The sequence below is a fragment of the Seriola lalandi genome, unplaced genomic scaffold, assembly GCF_002814215.2.
Source record: "Seriola lalandi dorsalis isolate HSWRI2012SDOR001 ecotype SW California unplaced genomic scaffold, Sedor1 jcf7180002054346, whole genome shotgun sequence".
NCBI lineage: Eukaryota > Metazoa > Chordata > Actinopteri > Carangiformes > Carangidae > Seriola > Seriola lalandi.
Genome location: NW_019524899.1, coordinates 465,933 through 479,629, shown reverse-complemented (window position 1 = coordinate 479,629; position 13,697 = coordinate 465,933). Strand labels below are relative to the sequence as shown.

At 39.3% G+C, this 13,697-nt stretch overlaps 2 protein-coding genes across 3 annotated transcripts in view; one reads left to right on the top strand and one right to left on the bottom strand.

The window, feature by feature from the left end:
- LOC111656160 (kelch domain-containing protein 1-like) overlaps positions 1-3,289 on the top strand; it is an 8,370-nt gene extending 5,081 nt beyond the window's left edge. Inside the window, exons 10-13 of the mRNA XM_023407762.2 lie at positions 175-247; positions 344-428; positions 1,281-1,360; positions 2,863-3,289. Coding sequence (XP_023263530.1) covers positions 175-247; positions 344-428; positions 1,281-1,360; positions 2,863-2,998 — 374 coding nt within the window. The 3' untranslated portion in view covers positions 2,999-3,289. The remainder of the gene's footprint in view (positions 1-174; positions 248-343; positions 429-1,280; positions 1,361-2,862) is intronic.
- A 77-nt stretch (positions 3,290-3,366) lies between these two features.
- On the bottom strand, positions 3,367-12,911 carry LOC111656161 (LIM and SH3 domain protein 1-like). 2 transcript variants are annotated; one of them, XM_023407764.2, is made up of 8 exons: positions 12,738-12,911; positions 11,258-11,352; positions 9,992-10,076; positions 7,921-8,028; positions 6,577-6,684; positions 4,661-4,730; positions 4,479-4,567; positions 3,367-4,050 (listed from the first exon to the last, which is right to left on the bottom strand). In XM_023407764.2, exons 1-8 carry the CDS (start codon positions 12,804-12,806, stop codon positions 3,877-3,879), a joined length of 798 nt encoding a protein of 265 aa, XP_023263532.1. In that variant the 5' UTR covers positions 12,807-12,911; the 3' UTR covers positions 3,367-3,876. The 2 variants fall into 2 exon arrangements, with proteins under 2 accessions (XP_023263532.1, XP_023263533.1); XM_023407765.2 differs by lacking the exon at positions 7,921-8,028.
- Positions 12,912-13,697: the final 786 nt, after the last annotated feature.

Sequence of the window (13,697 nt, the reverse complement as noted above, 5' to 3'; positions counted from 1 at the left end):
CCCCACCCCCATCTGCCCTGCAAAAATATGCACAGGGTTGAAGGACATGTCTTTTAATGCATCTCCAAGAAACAAAAGATATCGTCATCGTGAAGTGGTTTTGTTTTCCCAGAGATGTGAAAATCCTCCCTGTTTTGTTTAATCTCTACTTTATCCCTGACCTCTTCCCTCTAGACGATGCCTGGCAGTTTAACACGGTTAAAAGAGAGTGGACCAAGATGACACACCCACACAAGGACAAGCCCAGGTAGTTCATTCATGAGTGTCATAAATGTGTCTGGTCCAAAAGTAAAAAAACGATAAAATGATGCAAAGCCATGGTCGTCGTCCTCCTCCTCCTCAGGGTCTGTCACACCGCGTGCCTGGGAAACGACGACGATGTTGTTGTGTTCGGCGGAAGCAGTAACCTCTGCATCCTCATGGACTCGGTATGTGATGGGAAAGCTTCTCAGTTTTCTTTCTTTTTCAGTTACCACTTTAATGAGCAATTTTGTAAATGCCTTTTTTTGTAATGGATTTAGCAATTAACCTCTAACAGTACTTTAAATTATAGCTTTTATTTTACAAGTTTATTTTTAGTTCCATGGTGTTGCAGCATTACCCCCCCCCCCGTAGGATTCTGCAGCTTGGTGCCTTTTAAAGCCCGTTCCCTCTGTAATATTATGAATTGTATGTTTTCCTTGAGTGAACTAATTATAGACTAAAACTGTTACATAATAAAATCTTAAGTGGTTTAGGGGCTCAAAGGTTCACTTATGTGGTACTGTAATGACTTCACACATGGAACCAGCAACTGTTTACAAAGCCGTCGGTGAGGTCGGAGCAGGACACGTGTGCACACGAACATGTTCAGATGAAGGGTGTGAAAATGTTGCCGCGCTGAGAAATAATCTCAAATCAATCAAGATCCCCATAATCTGAAAAAAGACTCGGTTCCTATAGCCATGCTAGTGACATCACAACGCAAACATGCTGTGGTCTAGAGGGTGTAATATTGATGTCTAATCAATCACGGCAATCAATTCACTTATAGTCGAGATATTTAACTAAAAACAAAACGACATGATGACGTCATGGTGGCGTTAGAGGAAAGGTCAGGGCGTCACCAGGGGTCAGTAGGATTCATCCTCTGGGAATCACGTCTGTCTGTCTGTCTGCAATATTTAATGGTAATCCATCAAGTAGTTGTTGAGACATTTGGACCACAGCAGTGGATCAATAGACCCGATGGATAAATGTAATTTTTCTATCGTGATTATTGTCAATCCTCTCGTCATCAGGTGGCTGTTCTTAGGGCTCCATCACAACATCACTGCAGAGACGTGATCATCTTCCAGACCCAGCCGTACTCCCTCTTCAGGTAGGATGAACCTCACCTTCTTTTTTTTTTTTTTTTAATTTATTTCTGATCCACACGTGCAGCTGAGAATACAAAGACCAACTTGATATTGTGTTACGTGTTCAGTGGGACACTGTGGCTTTTGTGCTCCAAAAGCATTTCTGGTTACTGTACATCTTGTACACTGGCTACGTGTGAGAGCTTGTTTGCATGTCCTCTCTCCGTTCACACATGATTAAGCAGTTTTAACAAAGTCCACAGAGACCCATTAAACACTCTCGCTCTGAGCTGCACGGCTCCCTGCTGGACCTGTGTGCTGGACCTGTGTGCCAGCTCACGTACAACAGACATGGTGTTATGTTAATGAGCTTTAACTTTATACTATGCATGGTAGGCAATAGGCTGTTTATGTGACATGGTCGGATTAAAGTTTCTCAGATGAGATTAAAATGTTGGTGGTGTTCATTTGACCCTTTGAGCACTTTCTTACCAACCAGTGGACTTTTTTTTGTACATTTGTGTTATTCAATCAGTGAGGTTAAAGGTATCAGATGAGTTTAAAAGTTAAGGCTCTGTGGATGCTTAGCTTCGCAGATTGCACTTTTCAGGAAACCGGAAACCTCGGAGGGACGACGTGTGGCAGGAAGCTCGTAAAAAAACAAAAAAAAACAAGAGAGGTGTGTGTGTGTGTGGCCACGCTATCAGCTCTGTGAAGCCGTACACAGCAGAGCTTTGAGCCAAATGCTCACCAGATTTCACAGAAATCCATCCAGTAGCTGTCCACAGGAAAACCAGTCGTTAGGATTCATCCTCTGGAGAACAGGAATTGAATCACAATTGATCGAAATGATGGCACATATTTTAGTCTGGAACAAGGTGGTGGACAAACAGACGGACAGACAATACCATCCCTAAATCCACCTTAAAACACTTGATAATAAGCAGTTTGCTTTAATGGGACCATTTTATTGTTGGTCCACTTATTGGTTGGTCCAGAACTTTGGTCCAAAGTAAAACATCTCAACCTAGTTTAATGGTTTTCCATTTATATTCAGTGAAAACAATCAGTTTACAGAGGATTAATCCTAATTTTTCACAGCAGTCTCATAAATGATATTGATGGTTAGAGCTGGATGAACCTGAAAAAACTGCCATGTGTGTAAATTGCCACACATGATCACAAAATAACTTCTGCAGTGCACTGAAATAGCACAGACTGATGAGACATCATTGTACGAGCGTCTGAATGTAGATATATTTAATGCTATTTCATTGATTTATTTATTTATGAGTTTACAGAAATTATGACTCGGCAAAAACACCTCTGAAATTAAGGACAATGAAAATATTGCAACCTACAGATAGACCAACATCCACCTGTGTGCAGCAGAGCATGTCGGATAAACAGGTCCCTGTCAGAGCAGGGTTACAGTTACTCAGTTTTTAATGACACTGAATGTGTTTTTTTAAAAGTAGTTTTGGAGCATCTGAACAAGCTGTGCGTTTTGATTTCCAATCCCTAGATTGTGTGAGGACTTCATGGGGAAAAAACCGGAGCTGTTTGGGAAGCGGCTGAACTGGCTGCCTTCGAAGCTGAGGAGCAGAGTTGATAAGCGAGTGGCCTTTTTCTCCAACACGAAGCCAATCTTCACAGCTTGAGGACGACTGTTTTTTTTTTTTTTTTTTTTTTTTTGTTTTTTTTGTTTGTTTTTTTTTTAGAGACGTGTTTCTGAGCCAGTCAGTTACTACAAAACTGTTACTTTTTTTGTGTCAGGAATATTTGTAATGATTTGAAAAAAAAAAACATGGTGCTAAAGTTTCATTGTTTTAACTTAAGGAAATATCGTTTGTAAATAAAGTGTTTGTCTTATTTTAAACAACAAAGCTTGATTTAGGTAAAATTTTACATTGTGTAGTGATGTTTTTGAATAAAGGTATTGGTATGTTGTATTTTTAGTTTGGTGCTTATTTCCACAATGACCAATACAGTAGAATCCAGTAAAGAAACTGTCTCAGCTTCAAAAAACTAATTAACAGGTTACATTTTATTTAATCGAATCAGCTTAAAAGGATTTAATATGAGTTTCTCTTATTCAATATATCAAACAAGCATTTTAAGGGAATTACAAGCAGTTAGTGATACAAACAGGACATTACACACTGATTTGACAAGTAACTGCATCTGTTAGTCAGTCCAAAGCTAAGGCTGCACTTGTACATAAAAAGGTAAATATTACCTGAGAAAGATAAAATTATACGTGTGAAGTATTGTAGTTAATAATTTTTTATTTCCTCTGTTTTTCTTTCTGCTTTCCTCCTAGTTTCTATAACATAAAACCTAATTTTTCAGGAACCCATAACATATCTGAAAACCAAAGCAGGACCAGGCAGGGAAGATTTTTTTTTTTTTTTGAACAGCTATTTTTTTTTTTTTCATTTGCAAAAGGTAATTTCGAGAAGAGGCCTGATTGTAGGTGGTGACAGAAGATTCACAGGGTAGCTCATGCTGGAAACGGACGGCCTAATGTCTGTTTGCTTCACACAGGTCGGACGTAGTTAGCAGGGAGCATTCCCCGCTGCCCTGTGCGCTGGTTGCATCCGAACACCCACCCCTCGTCTATGGGCTCCACGTCCAGGATCACATCCCCCTCCAGGAGAGAAACCTCATCTGCCTCTGCTGCCGTGTAGCTGTACATGGCCTGGTAACGCTTCTGACACACACACATACACAGACATGTTGCATAATATGAAGAGCACACAAAGTTCAAACTGATTACTTTGCACTGAATTTCCCTAGTGGAGGCATAAACACACTCATAACAGTTGACACTCTTGACAGTTGGCAGACACTCAAACCACATTCACGCAACACACAGATGCACAGTATCACACACACACTGTGGGTATCATTAAATCCCAAGACTTGTATATGAACAAAAACTAAAAAGCTAAACTATTATCAAACATCAAACTAAATAAATACATGTAAATAATCCAATAAATGCAATATAACAAAATATAAATAAATGTAAAAGACTGAAAATGCAGTTAAGAATAAAAACATAAAATTTATATTGAAATAAAAACCCCAGCACAACACACAAATTCAGGCAACAGTGTGTTTATGTACTAGCCTTACCGCTCCACTAGGTGGTGCTACAGCAGCAGGGTGCACTTGTCCGGCTGGCTGCCTGAATCTTTCAGGGTTGGGTGGCTGCTCTTCGTAGTCTACACACACACACACACACATTAAGACAGTTATACAATGGTAAATCTGGGTTATTAAGACTATGTTTTAAAATGTACCAGGATGTGTCTCACCTTGTCTGTTTTCGGGAGGAGGTGCGTCACTTCGGATTTTGCTCTTCTCAAATTCCTCATGGTACTTTATCTGCACACACATATTAAATCCACATGAAGGCGCAATACTCTGGAGCTGAACGGCCGACCCTGAAGGTCTCCCACTGTGAGCTCACCATTTTAGGAGGTGGTGCTGAGAGATGATGAGGATTTGAAGAGGCAACAGTTTTAGTAGGGAGGACATTTCTCACAGTCAAACAGCTGAAGAACCTCCTCTGCCTGTTTCAAGTTTTCATGTGAGGAGCACTTTCATTCCTCATCTTACAATAAAACTTTACAGAAAGAAAAAGATGAAAAGCACCGATAGAAATGTGTCATTCACCCTGACGAAAGCTGGTGCCAGTTTTTATTACACTCAGGACTCAGGATGCCTGATTTTATTCATTTCCTGTTTGCATTTGTTGTGGCCTTTGGTTCCAAAGAGCAGCTGTGTTTGTTGAGTGTGACTTTTGAAAATGCAAAAAGCAAAGACACACTTTTTTTTCTATTCTTGAATTGACTAACAAATAGGATTAATGTCTAAAACGTATGTGTACAGGGACCTCTCTTTTGGACTTCTATTTATCATTGAATATAAAGACATCATAAGACAAGGCTGATGAGCTTTAACATGAGAATATGTAATGAGAATATTTATCCACGATTATATTTTGGCTGGTTTTCTGTGGCATTCACTGACGTGGGAGTTTTTTCACTGTGAATTGTTACTCGTATTTTTGTCTTATAGCTTGAATGCAGCTCCATTTTTGTTTATTTTCTCTATTCTAAACAAAAGACACTGTGTTTGCTATGCTCTGGGATAATCTATGAGTCACACTTTTAAACTATAATTACTTTTCACATCTCGGTAAAGAGAAACTCCAGCAGTGACATGTTTGTGCAACATGCATTAAGTCCACCAGGGGACATAGAGACAGAGAGGATGACCCGAGCTCTCTAAAATGAAGTGAATGCTTCCAGCTTTCAGGGGATGGAAGAGGAAACTGGATGTTGATTAAGGAAAAGAAGGAGCAGCCTCCTGTGTCCTCAACAGACCTCAAGAGGCGCAAACAGAGAGAGAAATTTGTGGGAAAAAGAGTGGAGGAGAGAGAGGGACTTAAAAACAGGGAGATACAAAAAAAGGAGGGATGGGTGGAAGAAAGAAAGAAACACACAGTAAGAAAGACAGAAAGATACAAGCTGTGGAAAAATAAGTTGCTAGATTTTGGCCTTTTGACATGCAGCTTATCACCCGTCATTCCTTTCTGCAACTGCTGCTCTCATGAGAGAGAAAAGAGAAAGTTTGTGTGTTTCAGTTTGGTATGCATGTGTCTCCCAGTGTGAGTGTGTGTGTGTGTGTGTGTGTGTGTGTGTGTGTGTGTGTGTGTGTGTGTGTGTGTGTGTGTGTGCGCGCGCAGCAGAGAGCGGACGTTCACTTTGTGTCCACATCTGAGAGACTTTGACCATATAGGGCAGCTGCTGCTCAGTGGACGAGGAGAAATGTCTGAAATGCGCCTGTGTGTCTCTGCAGGATCGTACTCTGACATCCTTCACTGCTGTCTGGAGCAGTTTGTTCTTTATGCTTGCCGACTGTACCAGGCTGCAAAACTACAGTCCTGCTCTTACTGTTGTACTGACTCCTTTCACATCAGTAGAAGTGCTGCTTGCAATCTGGCCCTTACAGAAAAAAAACACTCTGCTTTCCCTTTGTTTTTAAAGTGTTATTACAGTCTGATATCGACCAGATGTTTCACTGTGTTAGTTAGACTAAGGAAGAGTTTCTCTTCAGAGCAGCGGATTTGAAGTTATGATGTGAACACGCTGTCAAATGCAAAGAATCTGCACAATTACAACCAGAAATGAGAAAATATTTTTTTTGTTAGTGGGACCGCACTTACGTTACTGATCTGGTCTTGTGTCTTCTTCACTCTCTGCATCTCTGGAGTGTCGACCACCACACTGAAACCTTTCCCCTTGCTCTTTTCAAAGTCCTCCTTGTAAAGAGCCTGAAAATTTATTGAAATATATTAAAAAAAAAAAAAAAAAAAAAAAGATGTTATTTTAGAGGAATAGTTTGGGTATTTTGGGAAATACGCTTATTCGCGTCCTTGCTGAGAGTTAGATGAGAAGATTAATACCACTCCCATGGCCGTACAACGTGTAGCTAAAGGCAGCAGCTATTTAGCTTAACTTAAATACATATAAATACTGTAAACGGGGGAAACAGGTAGCCTGGTTCTTTGCAATATCCACTTAACAGCAGATCTGCAGCTCTTTAATTAATGTTACATCCAATTAGTTAAACTAGTTTACTTGAGCTTTAGAGGTGCTGGTAGTTACCTTCGGACAGAGCCAGGCTAGCAGGTTCCCCCTCTTTTGCAGTCTTTACGCCATGCTAAGCTAAGTGGCTGCTGCCTTTAGCTCCATACTTAGCATACAGGCATGGGAGGCACAATTTGAGGGAGACGGTTTAATTATATTTGTCATGTTTCTGATTCATGCATGATTATAATCTGCATTTTAGCTGAAAATATGGAGTGATGAGCTGCATTCATTGTGTATGGATCAGGTGAATCTCGCTGTTACAAGCTGCTAAGTAAGAGTCACCTTGATGTTTCCCACTCTTTTTGCTTGTAACTCTTCAATATGAAGCCAAGTCTACTTGCAATCTCCTTGTTACAGGAGGCATGTCTGTGAATTGTGAGCAGTCAATAAAAAATGTATTTCCTATTTCTAAGACAGTTTCACTTTAATAATTTTTTAGAGGCCCGAAGAGATAAAATGTTACGCTATTTCACAGGAACAAACAAAAGATTGGAAAAAAAAATCAGAAAAATAAAATATAATTTTAAGCAAAAACTGTCAATTTCTTATTTGTGGGGTCTTATTTTACAGGTTGGCAACAACTGCACTTGGAGGCTGCTTTGATCAGTCAGTCAGCAACCAAAAAATCCGACACAACCTGAATGCAGCATCAGATGAAAAACACTTGAGAAGGATTTAGCAAACAAGTTTAAGTGTAAAGAGAGAGATTTTTCTGGAAGCGATTGCAGACATGCAGACACATAAACAGAAACACAGTTAGAGGCTGGAAAGACATCACATAGTAAAGCTGCAACTAGAACTAAAGTTGATGGATTGATTGTTATGACTGTGGAGACGTTACAAAGGACTGAAGTTGAGGTTTAGTGTTATTAGGCTTTTTTATCTGGTCAGCGGTTTTCGAGGTGAACCAGGCGTACATTACTGATCTGGTCTTGTGTCTTCTTCACTCTCTGCATCTCTGGAGTGTCGGCCACCACGCTGAAACCTTTCCCCTTGTTCTTTTCAAAGTCCTCCTTATAGAGCGCCTGTAAATTTGTAATTCATCAGGATTCAGGAAACTTTATTGTTCAATTTAAAATTAGACAAAGGGATTTAGAAAGACGCCTGAGGTTAACTTCTTAAAAAGGGACCACAACTTAGATTATAAGGTTAGATGTTGTTGGGTTGCACGCACCCTCCTGCTAAACCTGATTCACAAATACACATAAACACACTCATGCTGTCCTTTAAACAGCTGTTTGTCAAACTTCCTTGTAGGTTCATGCCTGCGGGAAACACTTGCAACATTAAACAACGCCGAAATGTTTATTTGAAAGTAAATCTGAGATCCCCACACATTGCACATACACACACACACACACACACACTCATGCACACACAAGTGAGTCATGTTCTTGCTATGAGGGATATGCTGTCTCAGTGAGAGAGCTTGACTGCCGAGACTTTTATGGTTATAAACAATGAACAGGGTTGGTTGGACGAGATGAGAGGAAAGGACAGAGAGAGGAGGAGGAAACGGCTTTCGGTGTAAATTTGATCATGATTTTATCATAACAATCGTGCAGCATAGTGACATAGTTATGTTACATGATGGTTTCAAATGGTTTTACCCAAAAATAGACCGTTAGAGTGGTGGCGTCCAACAAAAACAGCGTAAAGGTAAAATGAGATTCATGTGAATGTTTTAAAAAGTGACTTCACTGTTTCGTGAAAATCATTTGGCTCCTGAAATACTTTTAATTCCCATTAGTAAAGAGCTCCATCTCCTTTTAGTGTCTCCATACAGAAGGGTTCTGTGCTCGCTGGATGGGTAAATGTATCAGCCGCGGTTCCCATCACATACTGTGCTGATATTTAACACATGTGGTTTTGTTTCTTTGTGTGTCCACTTAAACCTGATGACAGATTTCCAGCATCTGCCTCTCGGTTGGAACTGGGTCCCTGAGGCCTAGGTGCGTCCAAGGCGCCACGACTTGAATGCGGAAAAGTGTTCCCATTTCAATTTTGCTTGGTTGAATAGTTTGAAAAAAAACCACCTCGTGCAAGCGTATAAATTCTTTTGTTACATTTGAGTTTTTTTCATGTGATTTCATTAGTCATTTTTGAATTTGCAATTTCAAATTGCACACTAAAAGCAGGTTCCTTTTATCACAGGTTTTCTTGGAGAACAACAGTTTAGGGCCGGTACTTCTGTGCAGGCCAGGCTGCACGTATACCACACAGTTTGGACACACTTTCTTTTGACTGGTAGTGTTTGTTCAACAGTTATCATGCAGTATTCATTCTTCTCCGCAGATTTTAACTTTCTGTTCCACAAACACAGGTGATGTTGCAGAAATGCAGCCTTACCAGAACACAGACTCCTGATGACCTCAGTTTCAGAATGAAAACTTTTCTACCTTTTGCAGGGGCAGAAAGTCTTTGCCCTCTTTCCCTAAAGTAAAATTCAAACTGTAAAGGAATCTCTTTAATTTTGCGTGACATGCAGGACTCATCCCTTTGATCAGGTTAAGTTGCTGGCGTGAACAGTGCGAGTAGATTAGAGCTTAAGAACAGTGAAGGCAGCCAAGGAGGCCGAGTTGAGCCGGTGCCACATGAGAGACCAGTGTTTTTAAAAATACTGTCCACTTTGTGATCACTCAGCAGGAACATCTTCACTGTATAAAGCTCAGATTCGGTCACGGTCGCTCAGTCTCAAATCTTCACAGCAGAGTTAAACTGGCATTCTCTCTCTTTGCTATTTGGTCAAAGGGCTCATTTGATTTAATCGAAGGAATCCAATTGTCACGAGTGCAGAGCCGAGAGGTGCGTCCTCGTCTCCTGCTGTGAGACAGATAGAGAGCTGAGTGGAGGAGACAGACGATACACCGAGTCATGATGACGCAACGAGATTAGGACGACTATCTGTGGCAGTGAGAGACAGCAGAGGCTGAGCAGGGGTGATAGCAGTGACAGAGGCGAGTGATAGGACTGATCCTGGGGTCTCACCTGGCTGTTGAGCATGCTCTGTTGTTTGAGACGCAGGTTCTCGGGGGTGTCGGTCACTATGGTGAAGGAGGTTTTGGGGTAATGCCTGGAAGCAAACGCAAGAGCAACAAAAATGTTTAAATGTCTCCATCTCTTTCACATAATTACAGTGTACCACACAGTGCGGTTGTGTTCAGAAACCAACAGAAAAAAGGCGGATAAGAACTTTTTTCTTCTTTTTTTTGCTCAAATTTACCAAAATATTGTTTTCAACAGGTCAATGCTAGAAACTGAGATTAACATTATGATTTTTGGTTTTCAGACTTCCTCTAATCTTTGCTTTTCTTCTTATAAATCCTTTTTATTTCACATCTATTCAAATAAAAAAGCATAAAGGGGAGAAAAATCAATCTTTGGTTGAAACTGGGCATTGGATGAAGAGGGGCTGCTCTGTTTTATGGTGTCACAAGCTAAAAAGATTGGGAACTTTTGTGTTTACAAACCTTGAAATATATTATAATGTATTTAAACTTGATCATTTGTCACATTTCTTACCACTTTGAATCTGACAATATAATATCTCAACTATTGGTGTTTTTCCTCTTCATTTTATCATCATTATTACTACTATTTTTAAGGCACATAGGAATGATCTGGCTGCTGTTGTAAGATCCAGGACCCCTGTAGAAATGCATGTAGGTTTATTCTTTTTTTTTTTTAAACCTGAGATGTGCCCTGTTTTCATTTGAACTTAACACACTTTATGTTCATTAATTTTTGTTTAGTATTTGCTAGAAAAATAGCAAAATAGTAAAATAGCCTCCAAGTCACAAATGTGTAAAAATCTCAGGACTGAGGTCTGTTCTGGACATGGACAGACATCTAAGGTGACACTGAAGAATTGTTGGGATCACATGATTCAGTCTGTCTGTTCACACTTCCCTTTTCCGTCACCTTCGCACACTCCAGCTTCCACTGCCCATCTGTGTGTCTTGGAAATAAATATTTACTCGTGATGAAACGACCAAAACCTCCCAACAATGAAAACTTCAGCTAGAAAATTAAAAGAACTTAGGCTTTTACAGAAAAAGGACAAATAATAGATGTGATTAGATTTATAATACTGAATATTTTAATTTTGTGGTCACAGTGTTATGATGAAACGTTACCCTCTTGGTCACTCCTGCAAGATAATTCAGAACTGCTTTCTCTTAATCGGATGCTTTCCGGTCACTTGATGTTTAATGATTTCAATAATGTGGTGGTCAGTGAGGTGTAAACACTCACATACTGCAGTAAGGCTTCTTGTCAAATCCTTTGTAGTTCGTCATGCTCAGGGCCATCTTGCATACCTCACAGCTGAAACAACCTTTGTGCCAATACTGCAGAGAAACAGAGAGCAAAGAGCCAGAGATTAAATGTGAAGAAATATTAAATGTGGTACTGAGTTCAACAAAATGATGTTCTATTGATTACAAAATAAACATCCTGGAGGCCTGTGGTGACCCATTAATCGGCCACTACAGAATTCTTTTGGTTTTGCTGATGGTTTAAATTGATGCACATGGTATCAGCTAAGAAAAAAAGACAGGACACAGTGGGAAAATCCCTGAGAGCACAGCTGCACTGAACAAGTGCCAATAAGAGACGGTTACATTGCAAAATTACAATATGGGAATGAATAATGGAAATTTAGATGTATATTAAAACCTGTGTCCTGGCAATGACTGGATCAAGGTTTGTTTTGTTGTACCCTGACTACCCCAGGAAACTGTTCTACATGATTTACTTGTTTGAGTTAATATCCAAAAATCATGTGGTCACCTGAAGGAAACATCTTAGTGCCACAAAATAAAAAAATTGAGCAATTTTGTCAGGGTTTTACTGTGAGAAATGTCTAAAATTCCTTAATCCAAATTCCACAACTTTGGCCTGTTTTAAAATGAAAGGCGTTTTGCTGTTTATGCAAAAACATAAATCATAATATAATTGTAATATCTGAATAACTATCTGTTACCCATACACCTTATTGTGCATAGAAGAAACACTTTGTAGTGTGGTTCACTGTGTGACCTTTGTGGTACATTCAATATCTGAGAGGAAATCAGACTTTCAAAACAATGGTGAGTAATCCAGCTCTGTGAAATCAGGTTATTCCGCTTTGATTGTTTCCTTAAATTGATTAAATTAACCTAGACTGCGATTTTTCTTTATCTGTTACAGATATATTATCAGATCTTGCTGTTACAGACAATAAAGACAAAAAAACACGCTATCTGCTATATCCTTTTTGTAACTTTTAAGGGTTTCTGACCAATGTGTGTGTTTGCGTCTCTTTTTTGTGTATATGCAGTATGTTTATATAATTTATGCGTGAACAAGCCAGACAGTTTCATATAATAGTAAAGAATCACAGAGGTGATACTGTTTCATTAAGAACAAAAACAAAAATACAACATTTTTCAATTAAATTGTAACAATAACAAGTGGTTTTGCAAAACAGTCAGTGACATGAAAGTACAAGTCAAGGAGAAAAAGACCTATACCTCTTTAGTACTGACAATATTTTAAAGCATACTGACAACTTTCAGCAAAAAATTAATCAAGTGTCATTTGATGTGAGAATTTTGCAAGACTAAAGCATAAAACTTTTTTTTTTTTTTTTTAAATCTACAAAATGTATAATAGTAATATAAAAGGCTAAATCTTTGTGTCATTTGGGAAAATATTCTGATCAGTGAATGGGGTTTGTCCTGTGTCACCTTACCTTATCAAGGCAGTTTATTTTTTCTGTGGGGTAAACTGGTTTCTTGCATCTTCCACAGGGCGGATTCATGGTGGCGTAGGGATTCCTCACAAAACAAAAAAAAAGGATAAAACGGTTTCAGAGGTGAACTACAGGCTGTGATGAGCAACTGGGACACGAACCGTCCTCTTCGCCTTCAGGCACTTCAATTAATATACAGAGGCGACCTCAAGGCGAGGAGGAGTCAAGCGTGCAGTGTGACGCATTCAAGTTCCGTCAGAAACAGTCAGATATAGGACCATTTACTTGTCGTGTTTTTGCAGAACTACCAGACTGGCGTCGAAATAGCATGTAGATAGTATTGAGGTCAAAGACCTTTAGTGGTAGTTAGGTGTTGCGTAATTGTCATGTAGAGCGCTTTGCTGTTAACTTAATTCATACTTTAAATCCTTAAAATGACCCAGAATCTAAATTTGATCGAAAGCTCTATATTGATACAGTTTCAATTTCATCCAACATTTTTCATAACTTAAGATAAAGCGTGTGAAACCACAGCAAGTGGCTGCCTGTTGTTCAGTATTGAGTTAGTATTTACACATTCCACTTTAAGTTTATGAATTACTGGGTTCTGCGGAGCACCTTGAAGTAGCATAAAATGCATTAGGGGGAATCCGTAATAACCTTAAAAGGAGACACAAATGATACCACAAAGTAAGGGAATACCAATTAAAATGCATTAAGGATTGGCTCTGTAATTAGTGTACATGGCCACGAAACTATAGTTTAGGGGGAAGTAAAAACAGAGGTTGTCTCCCCCTGAAAACCAAGACTAAGTTAATACAAACCCATTATGAAGTGTATATCTGGTCTGAAACGCCTCTGTAATAGTAACCAGGTCAGAAATAATGAATTAAACGGCAAAAGTAAAAAGTAGACACATCGATGACAAATAAATAGTTGAACAAACTGTAAATTAGATGT

Coding starts and splice junctions, on each gene's coding strand:
- LOC111656161 (XM_023407764.2), bottom strand. CDS start 12,806: ATGAATCCGCCCTGTGGAAGATGCAAGAAACCAGTTTACCCCACAGAA. Junction 6,685..7,920: donor CACAAGACCAGATCAGTAAT/GTACGCCTGGTT, acceptor ATAAATTTTCAG/GCTCTTTACAAGGAGGACTT. Junction 4,731..6,576: donor CACAAGACCAGATCAGTAAC/GTAAGTGCGGTC, acceptor ATGTGTGTGCAG/ATAAAGTACCATGAGGAATT.